At 59.8% G+C, this 25,825-nt stretch overlaps 1 protein-coding gene across 8 annotated transcripts; it reads right to left on the reverse strand.

The window, feature by feature from the left end:
* Positions 1–7,450: 7,450 nt before the first annotated feature.
* Positions 7,451–22,163, reverse strand: TPM2 (tropomyosin 2). Of its 8 annotated transcripts, none has more exons than XM_054186105.1 (9): positions 21,980–22,163; positions 20,143–20,268; positions 13,598–13,731; positions 12,413–12,530; positions 12,220–12,290; positions 11,895–11,970; positions 11,178–11,240; positions 10,779–10,848; positions 7,451–7,753 (listed from the first exon to the last, which is right to left on the reverse strand). In XM_054186105.1, the coding sequence occupies exons 1-9, from the start codon at positions 22,091–22,093 to the stop codon at positions 7,671–7,673; spliced, it is 855 nt and encodes a 284-aa protein (XP_054042080.1). In that variant the 5' UTR covers positions 22,094–22,163; the 3' UTR covers positions 7,451–7,670. The 8 variants fall into 8 exon arrangements, with proteins under 8 accessions (XP_054042080.1, XP_054042078.1, XP_054042085.1 ...); XM_054186103.1 differs by lacking the exon at positions 11,895–11,970 and adding an exon at positions 11,372–11,447 and having other exon boundaries at positions 21,980–22,159; XM_054186104.1 differs by lacking the exon at positions 7,451–7,753 and adding an exon at positions 9,681–10,492 and having other exon boundaries at positions 21,980–22,158.
* Between the last annotated feature and the right edge of the window lie 3,662 nt (positions 22,164–25,825).

Below are 25,825 nucleotides of genomic sequence, written 5' to 3' on the forward strand. Positions count from 1 at the left end.
AAGCGGCGCGCGGGGGCGGGCCTGGACTGAGGCGGGTCATGGCGGGGCGCGGCCTGCGGCGGGGGCTCGCGTCTGTCACCGGCGGGGAGGGGGGTCTGTCGCGGGGGGACACGGTCTGAACCGCGGGGGCCGGGCCTGTCACGGGGTGGGCCCTGGTCCTGATACGGCGGGGCACGGCCGGCACTGGGGGCCGAGGCCTGTCGTGGCGGGGCACGGCCTGCACTGGGGGGCTCAGGCCTGTCATGGTGGGGCACGGCTTGTGTTGGGGGGACTGCGCCTTCACGGCGGGGCACGGCCTGTACTGCGGGGGCCCAGGCCTTCATGGCGGGGCGCGGCCTGCGCTGTGGGCCTCAGGCCTGTTGCTGCAGGGGCCTGGGCGTGTCATGGCAGGGCACAGCCTGCACTGAGGGGCTTGGGCCTGTCACAGGGTGGGCCCTGGGCCTGTCATGGCGGGGTATGGTGTGCACTGGAGGCCTCAGGGATATCACAGGGGGCCCTGGTCCTGTGGCAGGGAGCACAGCCAGCACTGTGGGGGATGTGGTGGTCTGTACTGCGCGTTGGGGGGCTACGGCCTATTACCGAGGGTAACTTGGTCCTGACATGGGTGGGCACAGACTGCACTGTGGGGCTCAAGCCTGTCACAGGGGAGACCTGATTCTGTGACAGGGGCCACAGCCAGCACTGGCGGGGCACAGCCTATGTTGCTGGGTGGGAGGGCACAGCCTGTCACCGGGGGTAACTTGGTTCTGACATGGTCAGCACAGCCTGCACCAGGGGAATGCAGCCTGCATGGCTTGGACCTGGTCCTGTCATGGAGGGACACGGCCTGTACCATGGGGACATGGCTTGCATCCAGGGGAGCTTGTCCCTGTCACCAGTGCCCTCATTGAAGGGGGACATGTGCTGCCCCCCAGGATCTGGGCCAGCCAAGGGTGCCAGCGGTTGGTTGAAGTGTGCTGGCTGTCCCCAAGGGTCTGTAGCTCCCTGTAACCCCACTATAGGCCTACCTCTCTACAGTGGAGCTCCGGCACTGCTCCCAGACCCTCTGCAGCCCCTGAGCATGTGGTGCAGGGGCTGCACGCTCCTCCTGCGCTGCCCACACTGTGCTCACAGCTCAGGCAGTGCAGCCCCAGTGTGAGGTGTGGTACCACGCACTGCATACAGGGTGTATGGAACTTGCACAGAAATGAGACAGCGTCGCGTGGTTATAGCCATTAGCATTTTCCTCCAGCTGCCTTGTCCTCTGCTGGGATCGACAAATTAGTAGTATCAATTTGGTGACTGAGTGCTTTGTGCGGCCCTTGGCTTTAGGCAGCCTGACCTGTTCTGAAGTCAGCCGGAGCCCTGTAAAACACACACAGCTTGGCAAGGTGGCGTTTCCCACCTTCACCCGAACGTACGGGGCTGTAAATGCAGGGACGGACTGAGGGGTGACCGTGGTCTGTGTCTATCTCCTCAAAATGTCTCTTCAGATCTCTTTGTGTCATCCCTCTCCTCCAGCATGTAGTTCAAGGCTATTGAACAGGAAGGATTCAGAGATCAGATGAGGCAGCAGAATGATGAGAAAAGTGGAGAAGAGAGCGGAGATGAGAGGCTGCCGGAAGTTAATGTAGTGGTTTATCAATGGGGTGGGAGCCCACATCAGGGCTGAACGCTCGTCGTGGAGATCTTCGGTCTGTCAGATAAACAAATCCAAAGGTTGAAATTCAATGGGAGAGGTGCAGTGGGAGGAACAGAGGAGGGGACAGGCACTGTGGACCTCAGTGTGGACCAGAGTGACACATGTGGGGAGACGAGCTGCCAGGTTGAGCTCCCCCGCCAGCAGCTCCAGCTGCTGTGCCCCAGCCTCCCAGAGCTTCCCCTGGCCTGCATCTTTCTGCAGGGACCTGGGGCGAAGAAGATGGGTGGCAGGGTGGAGAAAATGCAAAGCTTTGCTGAACCATGAAAGACAGGCTCGTGTCTTTGGGGCAGAGCATCACCTGAGAACAGCAGCCACTGCCAAACCACAGAAAGTTCAGTGGTAAAAAAAGGCCCTTGCGGTGGGGTGTAAATAGTTAAATTAAATGGGCTGGTCCAAACCAGGAGGCTGCAGCAGCTAGCAGGGGAAAACACTGGGTGTGAAAGGGCTCTTTGTCCCAGCAGGAAGGTGAAGGGCACCCAGAGGCTGGGCACTGGGGACGCGCCCTGATAGGAGTGCAGGGCTGGCTTGTTTGCAGTGCCGGGTGCAGGCTCCTGGAGAAGAGGTGGTTTTACACTCTTGTTTCTTTTGCAGCCACACAAGCCCATGCCTGGAAGGTGTTCTGACCAAACCATGGAATGGCTCTGCTGCTGTGCTGCCGAAAAGCAAGACAGACCCAAGGAGGAGCTCCAGCTCTTCATAGAATCATAGGGTTGGAAGGGACCTCTGGAGATCATCTAGTCCCAACCTGCCTGCTAGAGCAGGGTCACCTTAGAGCAGGTTGCACAGGAACGTGTCCAGGCGGGTTTTGAATGTCTCCAGAGATGGAGACTCCACCACCTCTCTGGGCAGCCTGTGCCAGGGCTCTGCCACCCTCAAAGGAAAGAAGTTCCTCCTCATGTTTAGGTGGAACTTCCTATGCTCAAGTTTGTGTCCATTACCTCTTGTCCTGTCCCCAGCCACCACTGAAAAGAGCCTGGCCCCATCCTCCTGACACCCACCCTTTAAGTATTTATAAGCGTTGATAAGATGCCCCCTCAGCCATCTTTTTTCCAGACTGAAAAGACCCAAATCCCTCATCCTTTCTTCATAAGAGAGGTGTTCTAATCCCCTAATCCTCTTCGTGGCTCTTTGCTGCACCCTCTCCAGCAGTTCCCTGTCCTTCTTGAACCGGGGAGCCCAGAACTGGACACAGTACTCCAGGTGCGGCCTCACCGGGGCAGAGTAGAGGGGGAGGATGACCTCCCTCGACCTGCTGGCCACACTCTTCTTGATGCACCCCAGGATGCCATGGGCCTTCTTGGCCACAAGGGCGCATTGCTGGCTCACGGTCATCCTGTTGTCCACCACGACTCCCAGGTCTCTTTCCACAGAGCTGCTCTCCAGCAGGTCAGCCCCCAACCTCTACTGGTACATGGGGTTATTCCTCCCCAGCTGCAGCACCCTACGCTTGTCCTTATTGAATTTCATAAGGTTCCTAAGGTTCTCTGCCTTGGGAGGCAGAGTTGAAGAGCGAAGGTGCCCAGGAAGGCTGGTCATACTTCAAGCAGGTGCTCATAGAAGCACAGGAGAAGGCCATCCCCATGTCTTGAAAAACGAGCCAACGGGGAAGAAGACCAGCCTGGCTAAATAGAGAGATTTTGCTGGTCCTCAGGAAAAAAAGGAAAGCTTACATTCTCTGGAAAAAGGGATTGGCAACTTATGAGGATTATCAAGATATAACAAAGCTATGTAGGGGGAAAATTAGAAGGGCCAAAGCTCAATCAGAACTCAGCTTGGCCACTGCAGTTAAAGACAATAAGAAGAGATTCTTTCAGTATATCAGTAGAAAAAGGAAGACTAGGGCAAATGTAGGCCCACTGATGAATGAGACGGGTGCCCTAGTGGTGGAAGACACAGAGAAGGCAGAGCTACTGAATGCCTTCTTTTCTTTGGTCTTCACTGCTAAAGCTGCCTCTCACGAATCCCATACCCTGGAGGCAAGGGGGAAGGTCTGGAGAGAGGAAGATTTTCCTTCAGTTGAGGAGGACCGAGTCAGAGACCACTTGGCCAATCTGGACATCCATAAGTCCATAAGCCCTGATGGGATGCACCTGCGAGTGCTGAGAGAGCTGGCAGATGTTATTGCTAGACCACTCTCTGTCGTCTTTGAAAGGTCATGGGGAACAGGAGAGGTGCATGAGGACTGGAGGAAGGCTGACATCACTCCAATCTTTAAAAAAGGCAAAAAGGAGGAGCCAGGGAACTATAGACTGGTTAGTCTCACCTCTGTCCCTGGGAAGGTAATGGAGCGACTCATTCTGGATGTCATCTCCAAACACGTTGAGGAACAGGAAGTCATTGGAAGTGGTCAACATGGATTTACCAAGGGTAAATCATGCTTGACCAATCTGATAGCTTTTTATGATATTATAACTGGTTGGCTGGATGAGGGGAGAGCCGTAGATGTCATCTACCTTGACTTTAGCAAGGCTTTTGACACTGTCTCCCATAACATCCTCATTAGGAAGCTGAGGAAGTATGGGCTAGATGAGGTGACGGTGAGGTGGATCGAGAGCTGGCTGTGTGACAGAACTCAGAGGGTTGTGATCAGTGGCATATAGAGTCTAGTTGGAGGCTTGTAACCAGTGGTGTCCCCCAGGGGTCAATACTCGGTCCAATTTTGTTCAGTATATTCATTAATGACTTGGATGATGGGACAGAGTGTATCCTCAGCAAGTTCGCTGATGATACCAAACTGGGAGGGGTGGCTGACACTCCGGAGGGCCGTGCTGCCATCCAGCGTGACCTGGACAGGCTGGAGAGCTGGGCAGAGAAGAACCTAATGAGGTCCAACAAAAGCAAGTGCAAGGTCCTCCACCTGGGGAGGAAGAATGCTAAGCACCAGTATAGGTTAGGGGTGGACCTGCTGGGAAGTAGTTCTGAGGAGAAGGATCTGAGGGTCCTGGTAGACAGTAAATTATCCATGAGCCAACAATGTGCCCTTGTTGCCAAAAAGGCCAATGGAATCCTGGGCTGCATAGGGAAGAGTGTGGCCAGTAGGTCGAGGGAGGTCATTCTCCCCCTCTACTCTGCACTGGTGAGGCCACAACTGGAATACTGCATCCAGTTTTGGGCTCCCCGGTTCAAGAGGGACAGGGAACTACTGGAGCGGGTCCAGCGTAGGGCAACCAAGATGATTGAGGGACTGGAGCATCTCCCTTATGAGGAAAGGCTGAGAGAGCTGGGACTCTTTAGCCTGGAGAAGAGAAGGCTGAGGGGAGACCTTATTATGGCATACAAGTATCTAAAGGGTGGGTTGAAGGAGGATGGTGCCAGATTCTTTTAATTGGTTCCCAGTGACAGGACGAGGGGCAATGGGCACAAGTTAGAACATAGGAAGTTCCGTTCAAATACACGGAAAAACTTCTTTACAGTGAGGGTGACAAAGCACTGGAACAGGCTGCCCAGGGAGGTTGTGGAGTCCCCTTCTCTGGAGATTTTCAAGACTCGCCTGGATGCAGTCCTGAGTAATGTGCTCTAGGCAATCCTGCTTTAGCAGGGGAGTTGGAGTAGATGATCTCTAGAGGTCCCTTCCAACTCTGAAGTTTCTGTGATTCTGTGATTCTTCTTTGCCCAGATCCCCAACCTGTCCAGGTCTCTCTGTATGGCGGCACAGCCTTCTGGTGTGTCAGCCACCCCCCCAGCTTTGTGTCATCAGCAAACTTGCTGAGGGTGCACTCTATCCCCTCGTCCAGGTCATTGATGAATATATTGAAGAGGACTGGACCCAGTACTGACCCCTGGGGAACACCACTCATCACTGACCTCCAACTAGACTCTGTGCCCCTAATCACTACCCTCTGAGCTCTGTCTTTCAACCAGTTGTCTATCCACCTTACTGTCCATTCATCAAGCCCACTCTTCCTAAGCTTCTCTATGAGGATGCTGTGGGAGACCGTGTCAAACGCCTTGCTTAAGTCATGGTAGACATCTACTGCTCTCCCCTCATCTATCCATCCAGTCATGCCATCATAGAAGGCTATCAGATCAGTCAGACATGATTTCCCCTTGGTGAATCCATGTTGACTACTTCTGATACCTTTCTTCTCCTCCACATGCCTTTAGATGATGCCCAGCATGAGCTGTTCGATCATCTTTCCAGGGGTGGAGGTGAGGCTGACCGGCCTGTGGTTCCCTGGGTGCTCCTTCTTGCCCTTTTTGAAGACTGGAGTGACGTTGGCTTTCCTCCAGTCCTCAGGCACCTTGCCTGTTCTCCAGGACCTTTCAAAGATGATGGAGAGTGGCCCAGCAATGACTTCTGCCAGCTCCCTCAGCACTCTTGGGTGCATCCCATCAGGGCCCATGGACTTGTGAATATCTAATTGATCTAATTGATCCCTCACTTGATCCTCCTCAACCCAAGGGGAGTCTTCTTCTTTCCCCATTAATTCCCCCAATGCCTGGGACTCCTGAGGGTTGGGCTGAGCAGTAAAGACCGAAGCAAAGAAGGCATTGAGTAACTCCACCTTCTCCGTATCCTCTGTCACCATGGCTCCTGTCTCATTCAACAGTGGGCCCACAACTTCTCTGGTCTTCCTTTTGCTTCCAATATACTTGCGCAGGTCCAGCTCAGCAGGGCAGCTGTGCACAGTCCTTCCCTTGAGCACATCCAGGGTGGGAGGCTGTGGCTCACGGCGGGTCTCGCACCCAGGGAGGACAACCAGAAAATGAGCACCCTGTGCAAGGGGAGCTGTTTCCCTGTAGGAGAAGGCCTCAGAGCCACAAACCAGAGGTTCTGGGCCAGGGGGAGGGCAGGAGGCCAGCAGCACCTGGGCAGGAAAGAGATGCAATCTCACCACCCTCCTTTCCGGAGCAGAGAGGCACAGCAAATAAAGGAAAGTAGATAATGAAAGCTATCCCTTCTGGCCGCTCGCTGGGGCAATGGCCTGGCTCAGCAAGGGGTCAGTATGAATTATGTTTCCTGGCAGCATGACACTGTGCTTTTAGACTGATATCCGCCAGTAGCGTGGGACAACAGAGCTCAATGCGCATCATGGAGGGGCCCAAAGCGGATGGCAGGACTACATCATGACTTTGGGCATTCCCAGGAAATTCAGCCTGTTTTGATGACAGCAATGAGACACATCCTGCTGTTCTTCTCTTTGTATTGGAGAAAATACAGCAAGCCAGGAGCAAGCTTCCTGAACACTTTGGGAAATGATTGTCTACTGCATTAGTACTTGCTAGTTTATACAGCTGTCCCTCAGCCAGGCATTCAATGACTGGTAATAGAAAATGCAACTAGCACACAGGGTATGCGGCTCACCCCAGAGCTGGAGAAGACCCTGATAACTAATAATGTGTGCGTGCACGGTCACATGCTTGTATGCATCCTCAGATGGCGTTATAAACATGAAGCAGACCCCATGTGGAGGTCAAAGACCTTGTGTGCTCCCCAAGTGCCAGGCAGGTAACATGCTGGCTGTGGAAGCGGATACACGAATGACATATGTATATCACTGTGCACTGGAAGAGGATGGTTAGTCTGTAATGAACTTGAGATGTGGAGGTTTCCTGTGCATCCCAAGGAAGCAATGGAGACAAGGGAACACAGCCCAAACTGTATGCATTACTGCTCCCAGACCCCCACGGCTAGAGAGGACATCCTTAAACCGGCCATGCTCACCATAGACTCAAGCTCCTGCAGAGCTTGTACAAACTCAGCAAGGAGACACCCACCATGTCTCTCAGAGTCCCTGCATGCCCACAAGAACCAAGCGCACCCATCTGTCTTGTCAAACTGCTTTAATTTGGACATGAAGACAGGACAGAGCCACTCAGGCTGTGCACAGACAAGATGCCCCCAAGCCACGCTGTAAGGCTGCAGGGCTTCCCTTCTCAATGGATGTGTGGATTTGGCCAAGACGCAGTTCAGCTGATGACGTCCTGAGCGTGCCAGTGGGGTGCACGTGTGGGGTAGGGAAGAGGGAGGGGGGCTCCCCAGGGCAGCTCAGAGGTTGTTCAGCTCCAGCAAGGTCTGGTCCAGGACCTGGTGGATGCCCACATTCTCCTCTTTGGCACTGGCCAGACTCTCTGTGAATACAAGAGACACCCAGCCACACACACAGACGCAGCACCCAGGTGCAGCCAGACACACACACACCACACCAAGCACAGACACACGCACACGGATGGACATTTCAGTCACCTCCAGCCGAGTGGGGTGCCCCTGTGGACCAGAATCCACACAAGCAGCCCCATTGTCAGCAGGGATGAGCCCAGCCGCTCCAGGACCCGCTGGGGCAGCCAGGCCAGCCAGGCTGGTCACTGGGGGTAGGTGATCCCCACTCTTCAGCATTTCCATCTTCCCATGGTGCCCCATTGCCCATGGCCGGGCCTTCCGCAGTGCAGATACCGCTGGCGGGTACCATTTCCTGGCCAGCCACCAGCATGTCCTGTCCTGGGGCATCACGACCATCCGGCTGTGGGCACGTGCACAAATGCTTGGCCAGCGAAAGAGGAGAGCCAGTGCCTGCTGCGTGACCCAGTGGTGCTCCATGAAGAAGAGTGAGACAGCAGCCCAGGAGGGAGGGCAGAGAGGACAGCAGAAAAAGGAGCAGAGCTAACCACGCTCCAGGGACGAGCTCTGCCAGGCAGCCTGCTGCCAAGGCAGCCTCCTCTGGTGGTTGCTTCCAAATGGCATCCTCCTTTCCTCTAGAGACAGGGATGGGACGAGAGCTCTGCCCACCCAGCCCCATCTCCCAGCACTCACAGCTGGGCTCTTCCCTGTCCCCTTCCCCAAGTTTGGGGCAGTGAATGCTGCCAGGTCCCCAGCTCTTATTCCAGCACACCCAGCACCCTGCAGGGACCCCGCTCCAAGGGGATACTCCCTGCACAGTTTGGGGTGACCAGAGTGAGGAGGAAGAGGCTGGCCGCCGACTGCTGGGACAAGGGGAGGAAGGCAGCAGTACAAGCTGCCGCATCACTCCCTGTCGGGGCCAGGCTGATGCCGGGAGACAGACATCTATGGGCGGCCCAGGACAACACAAACCCGCTCATTTCTTTCCCAAGAAAAAACAATCAGCTCCAGAGGGGCTCCCTGTCCACCCTGAGCAGGGCAGTTAGCCCCAGGGGGATAAGCCAAGGCTCCACACCCCACCTAGCCCCAGCAGGGAGCGGGCAGGGGCTCCCAGCCCCGAGCCCGCCTGGCCGAAACAGGGCAGGGAGGCTGGGCTGGGACCGGGAACTCTGGGCAGCTCAGTTGTTAAGTTCAGTAAGGATGACCCGCAGCTCGTTAGTGAGAATACGGTTTCTCTCAGCCTCCTGCCGGGAGCGCTCTAGAGAAAATGGAGACATCAGCGCAGCAGAGGGAAGAGAGAGAGAAAGGCAAGTTAGTGAAAAAAGACAGTGCTCCCCAAAGCCCTCGCTGGAAATCCCGCAACCACCCAGCCATCAGTGGGGACAAGCTGGACTGGCAGAAGGCAGCCAGTCCCAGGGCAGGGACAAGGTTGTGGGTCCGTCAATTTGGGAAGTGGGTTCTTGGGCAGGGTAGGATGCTGAAGGAAGAGGAGGAGGATGATGATCAGGGACCCATTTAAGGATCGCTGCTGAAGGGTAGGTAGGGTCAAGCCCCTTCATCAAGGGAGGGTGATGCAGGAGAGATGCCAGGGCTGAGACTGCTGCTTGCAGGCAATGTCTGGGAGTGGGGACAAGGAATGGACAGGACCAGGTCTAACCATGCTATTTCAGGCCAAAAGAGTCATGGAGAAGATGGCACGAGATGAGGAAAGCTGTGTATGAGAGCCAGGGGGTGGCAGGGGTCATCCCCTGGGCTGAGGCGCAAAGGGCCCCATTCTGCTCAGCCTGGCAGCACGGGAGCCGCCCGGGGTTCAGCCACAGCCATCCCGGGGGTCCCGCGGCTGCAAGCTGCCTGCAACCACCTCCTGCCACCTGGCTGCTGGTACCCGCATGAGACAGGCAGGTGATGAGGGACAGAGCAGCATGAAGAAAACAAAGGAGAAACCAAGGAAAGAAAATGCTTTATTGAGACCAACTCCATAACCCAGAGGGACGGAACATAAAAGAAAAGTCATGAAATGCAAACTGAAGAGCGATGTGCAAAGGACAGAAGGGAGGCAGGGATGAGGGAGGAGGTCTGGGTGCTGCCTGCTTGCCTGGGGAAGGGCTGCCTGCGGTCAGACCAAACACTATCCCCTGGGCCTGAGCTTTGGCGGTGGAGGTGCCGCTTCCCCTGTGTGAGTCCTTCCCACCCTGAGCCCAGCAAACAGCACAAAGGGGCTTTGCTGAGGGAGATCTGGGGGGCAGGCGGCCCCCCAGCTCTGGATCTGCAGAGTCCCCGGTGCCTGTGCTGCCGGGGAGCCGAGGAGGGAGCTGCTGGAGCAAAGGGTTCCGGGGCACAGACCTGTTCCCCACTGGGCAACGCTGGGGCACAGACCTGCAACCACATGGGCACTGTCCACCCAGCGCGTGGGGGTCCCAGGGGCTGCTCCCCTGCCCCACCAAACACCCCTAAGCACCTCGTCTTCCCCCAAAGAGGGGGTTTGCAGGAACACCCCAGCCGGCTCCTGTCCCAAAGGAGCCAACAGCCAGGCTCAGGCTAAGAAGGACAGAGGAGGACAGAGCGGGCAGGGAGAGCAGTGGGGCGGCCACACAGGCAAGTGGCCGAGCTGGGGAGGGGAGAGGCAGGTGGGGGGTGCGGGAAATGCAGTGCTGGTGCCCGGCGTGGGGCTCAGAGGGAGGTGATGTCATTAAGAGCATTGTCCAGCTCCTCGCTGATGGCTTTGTACTTCATCTTCTGCGCATACACTTCGTCTGCAGGCGGGGGGCAGGCGGTGGAGCGAGAGAGAGTGGCTGTGAGCGGGCAGCCGAGGGGAGCAGGAGCATGCAGGCGCAGGCGGCGTGGATGCGGCCCTATTCCACACCCGAGGGCAGAGCCCAGACCCCAGCAGCTCTGCGCTGCCACGCCAGACACCACAGCATCCAGCTTGCCCCCTCCCCCGACCCCTGCCCACCCCCCCACCCCGGCCAAGCCCTGTCTGGCCCCACCAGACAGGTGTCCCCCGGAAAAAGGGACACAGGGCCAGCGGGGACATTTTACCTTCTAGATCATCGATGGTTTTCTCAAGCTTCGCCACAGACCTCTCTGCAAACTCCGCCCGGGTCTCAGCCTGTGGGAGCACAGCGGGAAGAGGGTGAGCTGCTGGGCACAACAGGGACGGTGCAGGCTGCACTGCACCCCAAATCTGCCCCGTCTGCATCTCTAGTACCCTTCTCCATGAGCCCTCCCCTGGGAAAGGCAAGGGACAAGGGCCCCATGGACCCCCACACCCTAAACTTGAGCCAGCTGATGGGGGTCATCCCAGACCCGGGCACCTGCCATGCTGCAGGGCTGCATTTTGGGGAATGGTGAGAGAACTCAGGCATAATGGGGTCAAAACCCACATGGGATAGCAAACTCATGCCTGCACCAATGCAGCGCTGGCCCCACAACCCTTACCTCCTTCAGTTTTTCCCCTAGAAGCTTGATTTCCTCCTCGTACTTGTCTTCCTTGGTGGAATACTGCAGAGACAGAGACAGGCACCTGTGAGCCCCATGGGAGACCTCCATCTGTCCTTCACCCCAGGAGAAGACCCCAGCACCCCCAGACCCCATGCACTCTGCCCAGCCCCAGCAGCCCCACCAGGTCCTACCTTGTCAGCCTGGGCCTCCAGGGACTTCAAGTTGTTGGTGACAATTTTCAGCTCTTCCTCTAGGTCACCACATTTACTACATCCCAAGCAGGGGCCGCCAGGAGGGAGAGCAGGGCCGGGGGGCAGGAGAGAGTGGGGAGCAGAAAGAGCGGGTGCAGGGAAGGGGGAAAGAAAGAGAAAGAACAAGTTGAGAGAGGAGAAAACTCAGGTGCAGGTGGAAAAGGAGCAGAGCCGCCGTGAGCAGGAGCTGCCGGGACGCGTCCATTCATCCGTTCCTTGTGCCTCCTCGCACGGACACCCCGTGTATCACCACCGGCTGGGCTCTTGCCAGCCCCGCTGAGAAAGAGGGTGGGCACAGAGGGATGGAGGAGCGTGCCCAGCCTGCGCCCGCTGGAGGAGGAGGCAAGGGGAGGTCGGTGGTGGAGGCAGCGGTGCAGAGAGGAGAGGTGGTTCGCACAGTTTGAGAGACAGCGACAGAGAGAGGGGGGCTGCTGCACGTCGCCTCGCACCCCTGCCCCAGTACCTCTTCCTCTGAGGCAATGAGAGATTTGAGAGTCTGGTCCATGGTCCGGAGCTCTTCTTCCAACTGTCTCACTCGGCTGGGGTGGAAGAGGGACACCCCGGCAAGGGGACAGCAGAGAACAGGGTCAAGGATGTGCTGCCAGCAGGCCGGCATCCCCCTGCCCCCATCCTGCGAGCCCAGGGACCACCCCGATGGCAGACTCTGACACTCCCAGGGAGGGACATCCCCGTCTCCACGCAGACATCCCCGTCCCCACAGCTGCCAGGGACTTGGGGCAAGGGCTGTGTTGGACCCCCGGACGCTGCCCGCCAGGAGCCCCGCTCACCTCTCTGCCACCTCTGCCCTTTCCTCTGAGCGTTCCAGCTCTCCCTCAAGGACGACCAGCTTGCGGGCAACCTGTTGATGGCAGCAAGAGGCACACGTTGGCCCCATGCTTGCCCCAGCTGGGGCCACAAGGCTGCAAGGAGGCAGCTCTGGGTGCTGCTGCAGGGTCAGGACCGGGAGAAGGGGGCACACACCTCCTCGTATTTGCGGTCAGCCTCCTCCGCTATGTGCTTCGCCTCTTTCAGCTGCATTTCCTGGAGCTCCATCTTCTCCTCATCCTTCATGGCCCTGTTTTCGATGACCTTCATGCCTCTGAGGAAAGCCCAAGACAGAAGACATTACTGCTGTGTGTCGAGGTGGCACCTGCACCTTCTGCTTGCCCTCTGTACCCTAACCCTGCCATCCTCCAACTCCAGAGACATGAGACGTTGCGTGGGGATGCCAGCACTCACTGGCCACACCATGCAGTTGGGTCACACCAGTGGTACCCCAAGGATGCTCCTACACACAATTACAGCAGTGGAGCTGGCCCCAGGGCTATGTTCCAGAATGAGGAGATGTGGCTATGGTGCTTCTCAACCAGGCAGGTCCTGAACACATCATTTGGAGGGAAAAATGTGTGCAGCCCAGGATGAGCCAGCCGCAACCTCCACAAAAGCAGCCTGACAGGCCAGCAACCTTTAGGAAATGCTAGAAAACATCCCATGTTAAAGCCTTTTCTCATTCAGGGATGATGCTCACAAGCAGGGGATCACCAAACCCCTGCGGTAGGGACTCCTGCAGACTCTTCTCCTCTCACTCAGATGTTGTTGCTCAAACCAGTCTTTGCCAATGCAGGGAAGAGCTCACGTAATTGTCAGGAACGCCGTGACATGTCCGGGCACTCCCATACAACCCAAGTGCCCTCGCCTGCACAGATCCTGCCCAGGAAATGTGTTTGCTGCAAGGATGGGGTAACATGTTTTGCCGGACTGTTTTTTTGAATGATGCTGGTTCATTCTCAAAAGCTGACCTTAGTTCCCAGGCACAGAAGTCCCCTCCTGGGCTGTTGTTCAGCCCTTGAGTGTAGGAGGCTGCTCTGGGGCAGAAAACAGGCTCCAAGCACCCTCTGGCTTTGGTTACAGCCTGACAGTTGTGTAAGCACCAGATCAAATTTTTTAGGATTTTAGGGTGCCCTAGAAACTTCAAAGCCTTTTTAAGAATGCCTGTATCTGGGGGACTCCTCTGCACTATGGCTTTGCGCTCTCCCTTTGGCATCTGCAGGAAAACCAACACAAACCTCCTAAGGTTACTTCAGAGGGACCTCACTGTTAAACCAAGGGTGTTGCCTGCAATCACTGGTGACCCAGTGCCACCCCCACTGTCCCTCCCCATCACACCTCTCGCTCTCATCAGCCGCCTTCTCAGCCTCCTCCAGCTTCTGCAGGGCGGTGGCCAGGCGCTCCTGGGCTCGGTCCAGCTCCTCCTCCACCAGCTGGATGCGGCGGTTCAGAGAAGCGACTTCAGCCTCAGCCTGGGGGAGCAGAAACCCCTCGGTTACCCCAAGTCTTATATGTATATATAATGAAAGAAGGATTTTCAGTGGTTACTTCTCCATTTGCTATCCACAACACCCCTTGGCATTGTGCAACATGCCAGTGCTCGCTGGAATGGGATGCCCAACCACGCATCCCCTTGCCTTTCTATAGGGACAATGGGGTTTTCCCCATCACTAGTGCCCTGTTTGATGCTGGGTCCTCCCGGACATGCAACCCCAGCCCAGCACGTGCAGCCCCTTCGCCATGTCCTCGCACCTCCAGCTCCTGCCCCACAGAGGGACAAGGTGCCTTCACCGGCGCAGGGTGGCCACAGCAGCCGTGCCGTCACGGGGATGGTATTTGGGGTTTGCAGAGCAGTGAGTAAAGAGGGAGGAATGCCCTGTGCAGCTTCGCTCCCGAAAAGGAGATCGGAGCCGCTTGTGGATTTCCTGTTTACGGAGGCGGCGGAGCGAGGCGGGAGCCTCTCCTGTGGGAACCCCCCCAGCCCTGCGCAACAGGGAAGCCTGAAGCCCAGCACATTCCACCCCCAAAGACGATGCACAGCACAGTGCCAGGGGCAATGGAGCGAGTCGCCCTCGGCGGACCGGCTCCCGGCCAAGCTGTGGCCGCTGGGGCCCACGGGACCGGGGCCCCCCGCTTTCCCTGGCTTCCTGCGCGCAGGGCCAGGAGCCGGGGCCGGCCGGGAGCGATGGCCCTGGCTCCCCGCCAGCCCCTCGACGCCTGGCCCCGTGCTCTTTCCATTTGGTAAAGGCCTCCTTCTCCATCGCCACCGCCGGGAAACGCTGCCTCAGCAGCTCCTGGCCCCGCTCCCCGCCTGGGGCCGGGGGGGTGCTGCGGGGAAGATGAACCTCAGGGGCAAAGGGATGGGCAAAGGGATGAGACCTTGCCGCAGGGTGCAGCCCCGTGCACCAAGGCGCAGGGAAGCACGCACCGACCTGGGGGATAATGTCTCCTGCTTATTGACAGGCTGGAGCAGGCCTGGCCGGCTGCAGCGCCTGGCCTCATGCTCCAAGCACCGGGAATGCCCCGGGGGACATCGGACAAGCAGGACGACCATGGGAGCAGCGAGGGGCTGACACCCTGCTTAGCCCCGCTGAGTGCCCACAGACCCCTGTGGCGAACCGGGACAGGCACAGCCGGCACCTCTCCGAGTGGGGCAGGCCGGTGGCATGCCAGGAGGGTGGCCAGCCCCACGGCTGGCACAACAACTACCTCAGCCCCATGAACACCCTCTTTCTGGGCTCACCGAGCGCTTTTCCCCAGCCAGACCACCCAGCGGGGAGCTGGGGCTGGTTCCCATGGGGTGATGCTCTGCCTGTGGTGTCTGCCTCACCTCGTTATATTTTTTTTTCCCAGGGAATCCCCCCCAAAGTAGGTCAGAGCTGCTGGGATGGACACTTGGGAACATGAGCTCTCCGGCAGCGCCCAGTGACCGTGGAACCTGATCTGTGGCTGCAGGAAGGGGCCATTTCCTCCACACACAGCCCGAGTGACAACAGCCCGGGTACCGCACCCAGCTCTGCCGCTCCTGATATGGTGAGGATGTCAAAGGAGTGGGCATAGGAAAAAGAAAGAAAAAAATACCACCGGACCCAACAACAATAAAAAAGCCAAACCAGGAACAAGCTGCAGCCTGGAAATGCTGTCCCACTGCCACAGAGTGGAAATTTTGGCCAGTGGCAGCGCGAAGGGGTGCCTTGTCCCTGCAAAGGGACACGCTGGACAGCCGAGGAGCCTGTGAGTGCTGTGGTGAAGACCCACAGAGCCCGCTGGAAGCCAGAGAAGAGCCTGGGCGTGGGATTTTTAGCCATGTACGCAGGCGGCCTCCGAGGGAGGGGGTTCTTTCCCAGGATCTATCTGCCCGACCCCCAGCAGAGCCCGGGCAGAGGCGGCCGCTGACTGCTCCCCCCGCGCCAGGGAAGCCCTGGGGAGGCCCCGCCGCACCGAGCATCCCTCGCAAGACCCATGGAGGAGGCGGCTGGAGGAGGCAGCCCGGAGGAGGAGGAGGAGGAGGAGGAGGAGGAGGAGGAGGAGGAGGAGGAGGAGGAGGCGGCAGGGACGCTGCCTGAAGCCCCCCACCCCGGCGGCTCTGGCCAGCAGCCGCGGCGCTGCCATGGCCCCCGGGGGCAGCCAGCGCGGCTACCGGGGCGGGTGGGGGCGGGGCACGGGGGGCGGCCGGGGCTAGCCAAGGACGCCGGCGGCGGGTCCGGAGCCGGTGGGGCATCCCGGGGAGCCCCCCACCACCCCTTCCACGGCGGCCCTTACCCGCTCCCGGGCCTGCCGCTCGGCATCGGCCTCCCGCTGCAGGTGCTCGGCGCGTTCCTCCGCCTCGTCGGCCACCTGCTGCAGGCTCTGGATCTTCTTCTTGACGGCGTCGATGGAGCTGATGCTGGCCATGGCGGGGGGGGGGGCTGCCGGCGGGGAGGCCGAGCCGCCCGAGCCCTTTGTGGGATCCGCCCGGCTCGGGCAGGAAGCGCTCAGGCAGCGGCCGCTCCCGCCGCCCGCCCTGCCTCCATCCCTTCCTGCTCCTCCTCCTCCTCCTCCTCTTCCTCCTGCTGCCGCCGACCGGCCCGGGCCGCCGCTCCCCGCGGGCAGCGCACACAGACACACCCCCCCTCACCTCACCCCCGGCAGGGGCCAGGCCCCACATCAGGAGGGATGCACGGTGCCCCCCACCCCACATAGGACACAGGGTGCCCCCTCCCCGGGCAGGACGCGTAGCCTTCCCCAAGCAGAGGTCGCTGTCCCCCAGGTGCCCCCCCGCAAAGCAAGGCTTCTAGGCTGGGCACACTGTCCCCCCACCCCGGGCAGGGTGCACGGCGTCCCCTCCCCCTAAGCAGATGCACAGTCCCCATTGCCAGGGCACATGGTACCCCCAGGCAGGGTACACAGCATGCCCCAGGGTATGGAACACAGTGCCCCCCAAGGCAGGGAACATGGTGCCCCCCAGGCAGGGGTGCACAGTGCCACCACAATTCCCCAGAGTGATGGAGAGGAGCGCAGGGAGTCCCTTTCTCTGGGGAAAAAAGCAGCTCAGGGAGTCTGTGAGTGACAGAGCCTGGCCCCTGTGAGCCCCCATGCGCACAGGAGCAGTGTACCCATGAGTGCTCCCCGAGCTCTGCCCCCCACCTCCCTTCCTGCAGAGCTGAGGGGAATCATGGACTTTGGCCCTATAGGGGCCATAGGTAAGTCAATGAAAGGCATGAGGGACATGGGGCAGAGCCTCCTGCCAGCCATACCCCCAGGGGACCTGGGGCTGGAGCCTCAGGCCACAGCCAAGTCCCCAGCTGCCATCCTGCTCAGCCCCTTGGCATCCACTCCCCCAAGTGAGGACCAGGCTGGCCGCCCCATAGATACCCATGGGGCCCACGGAGCCCCCTGCACCCCCTAGCTGCCCTGGGGGCTCTGCCCCACAGGGGAGGCCAGATCCCAGCTCCCAGATCGGCACCCTGGCCGAGGCACTTGCCCTGATCCATCAGGAGAGGCCGGTGCTAGTGGCACTCAATCCTCCCTTAAGGAGCTCTGACAGATCCCGGGCAGCCCCGGCTGCACTTCACACCTGCCTCCAGGGATGCCAATTCCCAGGATGACCCTGCTGGCTGCCCTCGGCTCCGGGGCCAGGGGTCCTGGGAGGGGGGGACACCCGGCCACAGCGCCGGCAGCGCTTTTCAGCTCTGCGTCCCCCTGCCAAGCGGCGGTGGAAGAGGCGGTGCTGCGGGTCCCCTGGGAGCACATGGCTTCAGGGATTGGCTTTGGTCCCGGCCGATCCTGCCCTGCTCCCGACACGACGCCTGGGTGCCAAGAGTGCTATCAAGCTGGCGCATGGGGGCCGGAGCAGAAACGGGGGTCCCTGGCAGCAATGGGGCAGGGGCAAGCAGGCTGCAGGGGGCAGGATGGAAGGCAGGTTGGGGGGCAGCCACCCCGTTTCCCGAGGCGGCCGGGCTCGTTGCCTCCTGCTCTGGCCCCACCCAGGGATGCAGTCACTTCCCAGCAGAGCCCCGTTCCCTCCCACCGGCTCGAGGAATCGCCAAATAAGAGCAAAGTCTCGGCTGGGGAGAGCAACCGGGGCGGGAACTTGGGTGAAGCCTTCGGGATCATGGCCTGAGAACATCGGAGTTTCCCTGGGCCCTGCTTGAGTGGCCAGGGACAGGCCACGGGCTGGGGACACAGGGGGCTGGAGAGGGCTGCATCATGCCCAGCAGCCCCTGCTCGCATCCTGCCCTGGGCACCGTGGGCTGTCCCTCCTGGGCGCAAAGAGGTGGTGGGGCCACGGTGGCCGGGCAGAGCTGCTGGGAAGGGGCTGCCAAGCATGGGTCAGTGCCACCATCTGCCCCCCCCTCCAAGTACCTGGGGGGGGTCGCATTTGCATGCCTTAGTGCATTCCTTGCAGCCTTCGTGCACTGCCACCCAGTGCCAGAGGCAGGGCAGTGCCAAAGGAAGGTGATATTTATTCTTTTAAGGCATTTTTTGACATTTTTGCAGAGAGCAGGAGCCTGCCTGGATCGCTGTGATGGGCCCTGACCTGTCCAGGGGACGAGGACACTCCGTGCTCACAGGCACATGTTATTCTGGCAGACAAGGGGGGCACAGGGGTCCTGGGGAGGCGGGTGGGTGGGCTCCGGGGGTCTACCCTGTGCTACCTCCACCGGAGCCGGGAGCTGCACTGCCCCAGGGAGGAGGTGACACCAGCCTTGGCATTTAGTACTGTCAGCGCATTCAGTTCCCTAGCGTGGGGACCTGGCGGCTCCCAGAGCCCCACACATGGCACAGCCTGTCCAGGCTTCGGCATGGACCCTGGGCCACTGTGCTGGTGATGGGCTTGTAGCCCTGCCTGCGGCACTCGCCGCAGCCAGCCTGCCCTCCCTCACGCTGCTCCTTCTCCATGCCCTCCCCTCCAAACCTTCCTTGGAGGGGTCAGTGCATCCCGTTCCCCATATCTGCTGGGATGGGACCCTCCACGCTGAAGCCTGCAGACTGGGCGAGCTGCTGTGGACCAAGAGTGGGGACAGGCACCCTCCCTGCCCAGTATGGCAATCGTACAGCCCCCTGCCAGCAGCAAACCACTCTGCACCCCATAGCCTATGTCTGCGCAGCACCACTGTTTGCCCCTTCCTTTGAGCCCCACACCAGAGACATCCTGTCCACGCTCAGCCAGTCCCCACGCTGAGTTAGCCTCATCCCACACCAGCATGGATCCAGTCAGACCAGTATGGACCTCACCACACACGGCAGCTGCGCTCCCCGGCTCAACGTGTCTGCCCCATGCCAGGATAAATGTGCCCTTCCAGAGGATTTCCAATGTTTTAACTACTTGGTTTAGTGTCTAACTAAACTGGGGCAGGTCCGTAGGGCCAGCAAACAACGCTGGGGAGGCCTCCAGCTGCTCCCTAGGGGCTCTGGGCCACCCCAGGAACTTGCGCTGCTGCTACTCGTCCTTGTCTTGTCACCCCTGTCCTTGGCAGCCACCTTGGAGATTTGATGCATCTCCCCATTTAGCTCCATAAACCAGCTGGGATTGAATTTTTTGTTCTCAATCCTAAAAAGCCCGGCTGTGCCCTGCTGGCCATGCTCCAGCCGGCTCCCCTTTAGCTTCTCCTCCAGTTTCCAGGGTTGGTTTTCATCAAAGAAGGACTGGCTATCAAAAGGAGGATTTATTTATAGGGTGTCAAATACCCTGTGTGGCACCGCAGGTCGTTATACCCCGTTCCCAAGCGTCTCTGTGGCCGCACACAGCTGTTCCACCCTTCATCCTGGCCGGGCACAAGCCAATTTCAACACCTTCCTAACATCTCCCCATTGGGATCCATTTCCCAGGAGACACATCAGTCATGGCACTAAATAAAACTCTTCCTGGCCTTCCCCTTCCTAGGGTACAGGGTGGCATATCAGGCCCCAAAATGACCGAATCCCCCCCCCCACGCACCCTTCCTTGCAGCCAGCGCCTGGCAGCTGGCCATGGCCAAGATCTTTTTTCCATTTCTCTGCCCTTTTTTCTTTCCTGCCATAGTTTAGCAAGTGCCACGGTGTTCTTCCTACAAGCACTGTGGAGGCGCATGCCTGGGGACCAGTGACACAGCTTGGGACGCTCATCCCCGTCAGCTTTGGGGAGCCAGGTGGGCAGCTGCCTGCAAAGCTCCAGGCAGGACTGGCCGCCCGAGCGGTGCCCGCCACAGCTGGTCCGGTCCCTGCACCCTGAGCGGGATCCATACGGTCCCTGCCCTGCATCTCAGCCTGGTCCAGTGTCAGCGTCGCAGGAATGGGATCCTGACAATCTTCCCCACGGACGCTTTCCATATAAGGCCTCCCTCTTCCTTCACCGTCCCCCCCCCCCCGGCCCCGAGGTCTGGCGCCCGCATGGGGGAGGAGTTGCTGGGGCGACTACGTACGTCTGTAGCTTTCTTCTCCGCCTGCTCCAGCTTCTCTTGGGCCTCCTTGACAGACTCGGAGTACTTCTCCACCTCATCCTCCGTGCCCTTCAGCTTCTTCTGCAGGCCCTGCTGTTCTTCCTCCAGCTGGGGAAGGGACAGAAGATAGGTGTCAGGGCTGGGGGGGGGATGGCCATCCTCCTCCTGGGGAAGCCCAGGCTCAAGGCACAGCAGGAGCACACAGACACGCTTCATCTGTCAACTTTGGGGCCACACGTCCTTAGGGAGCCCTTAGTAGCCCCAGCATCCCTGAGCCCAACGGGGGTAGAGGGGTGGTGAGCTACCTCCATGTATAGGGGACCAGAGAGGTCCTGACTTAGGGACATAGCTCTGGGGGGTACCGAGAAGGTCCCCATCTCTGTGTGGCTGGGGCAGGAGCACACTCTTGTGGTGGTGTGCCTTCCCCCTTTCACACTGGCTCCTGCTCAAGCCATAACCATCAGTGGGAGGTGTGATGAGTTGCACCTGGACTTTGGGGGGATGGCTGGCAACACAGGCAAACACTATCTGGAGTGGGGACCTAGGTATTTTATTCCCATGCGAATATGACTATAGGTCAATTCTCTTACTCTATAAATAGTGGACAGCCCAAGAGCCCTTTGAGCTCTCCTGCATGGCAGCGGGCTGCACGCCAGGGTCTCCCCTTGAGTGGGGACGCTCGCTTAAGGTTCTACTCCTTGAGGTTGAGAAATTCCTTGCTGCAACAGATTCTCGGTAAGTGACTAATAGCATGCTAAACTTTGAAATCTTAGCTAAGTGATATAAAGTATTGATTGGGCAATCCTTTAGACATAAACCGTTGACCAAGTCTGGGACTAGGATTGGATCCAGCCGCCCCTCAGCACCTCTCTGAAAAGGAGTTTAGAAAGCAAAGGGGTCCTTTCTGAACCTCGTGACTCCATGGGAGGGTCTCCCTGACAGCTTGTCTGACCCCGTCCTCTGTGCAGTAGATAATCAAGTGTGCTTTGCCATCAAATCTCATAAAACACTTTCACATTCACTACTAACTTTGTTAAATCACTGTTTTATATTAATAAATATTTCACTACCGTCTTACGAGTGAAGTTAATCACTACGCATGTGACAGCTGCCCCCAAGGGTCTCCCGGGAAGAGGGACAGGGAGATGGCAGTGGGGTGTCCCACCAAGATAAGGCATATAGGAGGGAACCAACATGAGTGGTCAAGCGCAACAGACTGGAGCGCTGGTTCCTGGGGACAGGCACGCAGTGGGGTGAGGTCCCAAGGATGGGGACCCAATGGGGTGAGGTCTCAAGGGCTGGGCATCTCTAGAGCTGGGATCCACAGGTAGGATAGCCAGTAGGGCAAGGTCCTCAGGGCAGGACAACCCTAGGACAGAAGTCCTCAGGCTCAACACGCAGTGTGGGGAGGTCCCTGGGTCTGGACACCCCTAGCACGGGGTCCCCAGGCTGGACAACCAGCGGGACAGGGTCCCCAGAGATGGACACCCCTAGGGCAGAAGGTCCCCAGGTGGGACACCCAGCGGGACAGGATCTCTGGAGTTGGACACCCCTAGGACAGAAGTCCCCAGGCTGGACACGCAGCATGGGGATGTCCCTGGGGCTGGACACCCCTAGGACGGGGTCCCCTGGGCTGGACACCCCTAGGGCAGAGGGTCCCCAGGCTGGACACCCAGCGGGACAGGGTCCCCGGGGCTGGACACCTCTAGGACAGAGGTCCCCAGGTTGTATGCCTTGTGGGACGGGGTCCCTGGGGCTCAAGACCCTTAAGGCGGGGGTCCCCGGGCAATGCTGGGGGGGAGGTCCGTGGGACACTCACCTGCTTGCAGCGGTCCTCCGCCTGCTTCTTGTCGGCCTCCGCCTGCTCCGCGCGGTCGATGGCATTCTCCTTGTCCAGTTTCAGCATCTGCATCTTCTTCTTGATGGCCTCCATGGTGGCGGCGGGGCGCTGGGCGGCGGGGCGCTGGGCGGCGGCGGGGCGCGGAGCACCGGGGGCGGCGGCGGGAGCACCGGGGGCGGTGGGAGCACCGGCACTGCGCTCCCCGCCGAGCCGCACCGCCTAAGAGCCGGGGAGGGGCCGTCCCGGGCGGGGGCCGCCCCGGCACCTCCCCCGCCGCCCGCCAGCACCTTTTAGGGACAGGCTCGCCACCGGCCGCCGCACCAAGCAGGACGAGGGGGGGGGCACCCCCGGCGGGCACCGTCGCAGCCCCGGCGCTGGGCATCCGCGGGGGCACCGGGGAAGGGACACACCGGTGGCACCGAGAGAGGCACACCCCGGGGCAATGCTGTTAGGGGCATCCCGGGGGCACCGGGTGGGGGACACCCTGGGACACTGCAGTAGGGGTACCCTGGTGGCACCGGGTGAGGGACACAGCAGGGCACAGAGCTAGGGATACTCCGGTGGCACTGCGCTAGGGATGCCCTGGTGGCACTGGGCGAGGACACCCTTGTGCGAGGGACACCCCAGGGCACAGTGAGAAGGACACCCCGGGACACAGCACTAGGGGTACTCCCGGTGGCACTATGCCAGGGGCACTCTGGTGGCACTGCATTAGGGACACTCTAGTGGCACAGCTCTGGGTGTACCTCTCGGCACTGCATTAGGGACACCCTGGTGGCACTGGCAAGGGACACCCCAGGCCAATGTATTAGGGGTACCACGGGGGCGCTCTGTTGTGGGCACCCCAGAGCACTGCATTAGGGATACCCTGGTGGCACTGTGCTAGGGATACCCTGGTGGCACTAGGTGAAGGACACCCCAGTGGCATTGTGCTAGGGGTACTCTGGTGGCACTAAGCTAGGGACATGTCGGTGGCACTAGACTAGGGGCAGCGCAGTGACACTGTGCTAGAGGTACCCTGATGGCTGTGTGCTAGGGACACGCTAGGAGTATTGCACTAAGGACAGCTTGGTGGCACTGTGCTAGAGACACCCCAGGGGTACTGCTCTAGGGGCAACCCAGTGGCACTGTGCTAGGGACACCCTGGAGCACTGCAGTAGGGGCATTTTTGGTGGCACTTCCCCAGTGGCGCTGGGCTGGAGAGGACCTCCTCTAGCCTCTCACCATCGTGGGGAACGTGCCGTGTCTGGCCCTGTGCTTGGGGACTGCATGTGCTGGCAGTGTGCTGTTACTGTGCCCCAGGGACACCACCAGCCATCCACCCCCAGGGCCTGAGACCTGCCTCTGCTCTGGCCAGAGCTGTCCCTGCGCTAGGGGACATGGCTAGCACTGCCCCGGGCACACCCCATGCCCTGTCACTGCACCCTGCAGCCTGAGGGACCCTGCTTGCTGACACTGGGTTAGGGGCACCTCAGGGGCTGGCACGGCACTGGGGAAACCCATGGGCTGGCACTGAAGACCTGGGGACATTCTCAGGCTTTGATTGCACTCAGGGACGCCCACATGCTGTGACTGCAGCTGGGGACACCCACAAGCTGCGATTGCAGTCGAGGACATCACAGTCTGACACTGCAGACACCCACAGGCTGTGATTACACTCAGGGACACACATGGGCTGTGATTGTGCTTGGGGACGCCATGGGCTGGCACTGCCCACATGGGGAAAATCCCCTGGGAGAGAAGAAAGTGGAGCCCCTGACCTTCCCATCCAGCTCCTGTGTCACAGCAGGGCAGCGGGGCCCCAGCTCCATGTAGGCTCCCTGGCACCCACCTCCCTGCTGCCTTGCACCCTGGTGCCATCGTCCCTGTCACCCACAGGGACACCTCACACATGCACAGCCCATAGGGTGGCATTTCAGGGTGACACAGGGTGCATGGGCAGCCTGCTGCCCCTCTCCGCCTTTCTTCTCTAAATAAACTGTATTCCACAGGCAAAAAAATGCAAACCCTTCAGATCCCAGCTCCTCCAAAAATAACCCGTGCTTTAATAACGCTCGTAAATGCTTCTGGCGCATTCCCAGCTGCAGGGTGGGCTCTGGGTCGGGGAGGGGCTGGAAGGAGCCATCGGAGGGGCTGCAGGAGCCGTGCGGCACGTGGGGAGGCTGGGATGGGACGGGGACAGGAGGGGGGTGAGGGGTCCCCCAGCCCGTCACCCCAGGGCCGCGTCTGGCCCCTGCCTGCCACAACTTTTCGGCACTGGTGCTCTGAGCTGAAAGGAGCAAAAAGCTTTTGAGAGCCGGAGAAAGTGGCTTTCTAGGAGCCCCCAGCCCTGGGTTGTGGGGGGCGCATGAGGGACGGGAGCAGTCGAGGACTGAGGGGCTGCTGGCGCCGTCGGGAAAGCAGCAGAAGAGCCACTGCTGGACTCTGGAGAGCAGCTATTAATACTGACGAATTAGGCACATATTTGGACAAGGAGAGTTAGTAACTACCAGCACGCGGCTTCTGAGGGGAGGGGGAAGATCTGTCTCCCGTCATTCCCGGGCGAGGATGGATGGTTTTCTGCGAGATACTTTGGCCCGGAGCAACTTTATGGGCTCGGCACATGGGGGAAAGATGACAACGTGCGTGGTGTGAGCAGCCAGGCAGTTGCCCTGGAGCCAGGCGGGGCTTCAGCCCTCAGATGTGTCCCCAGAGGATGCGGTTTTCCCTTGCTGCCTCCTCCCCTTTGCTCCAGGTGTCACAGCCACATCTGATGGGCACATCTGGGGCCATCCAGGTGCCCAGGCCCACGAGTTTGCCCTCGAGGCCATCCTCTGGGGTGCCCCCTAGGACCAGGGGGTGCAGAGTGGTGTGGGTGCACATCCCTCCCACTGCTGCCCCATGTCCAGTCCCACCCCCCGCTGAGTCTCCAAGGATGGGGACCCCCTTCTGTGCCACCTTCCAGGATCTGACTGCCTTCCTGGGGAAAGGCTTGTCCCGCTGTCTAAACGCAAACCCCTGGGTGCAACCCACACCACAGTCTCTCCCCCAGTCCCTGGTCTCCCTGAGGATTTGGGCTGCAGCTTCCCTGCCCACTTCCAACTTAACCCCATTTGGGTCCCTGCAGAGGCACTGTCCCTCTCCAAGCTTGGACATCCTTGGTCCCAGCTCCAAGTCCCTACATGTCCTCCCCCAAACCTGCCTGCCAAAATAATCCCTCTCTCCAGCAGGCAAGACTTAGAAGACTGGGGCCAACTGCACCCCATGTCCCTCCCCTGATGTCTGTGCCACCACCACTTGCCTGGTCCCCAGCCTGAGGACACGGCAGTGGATGTTCTTGCAACCCTGTGCCGGGGGTGCTGGAGCTCCCTTGGCCATAGGGTGCCAGGATGAAGCCAGGGCCGCTGCCACACTGTGCCCACTCACTGTCCTTGCTGGCTGCTCAGAGGGACCTTGTGTCCGGCTGGTACCTGGGTGAGAGCCTGGTGCCGGGTCAGGCCAGCGCAGATTGTCAGGGGACAGCTGGGAGGACTGGGATGCCTGCGAGAGCCACAAATCCACCCTGGAGCCCGTCCAGGGGCGAAGGTCCCAGGGGGGACAGCCCCTCTGCACCCCCTGGGATGTGCCCACAAGGGGACAGGGGGTCACTGCCAGGATGCTGTGGGATGCTGCCCTCGCCGCTCGTGATGCTTGTAGCTCACGCTGCTGGGGACGGGTCCTGGAAGCAGGGGACACGTGCCAGCTCACCCCGCGTCCCCGCTCCACCCCGTAGCATCCCCACCCGTCCCGCTGCCGCTCGGGCCCCCTGAACCCCTGCTGAGTGACAGGGTGGGAACAGGTGGGGAC

Source organism: Rissa tridactyla, chromosome Z, assembly GCF_028500815.1.
Source record: "Rissa tridactyla isolate bRisTri1 chromosome Z, bRisTri1.patW.cur.20221130, whole genome shotgun sequence".
In the NCBI taxonomy this organism is placed as follows: domain Eukaryota; kingdom Metazoa; phylum Chordata; class Aves; order Charadriiformes; family Laridae; genus Rissa; species Rissa tridactyla.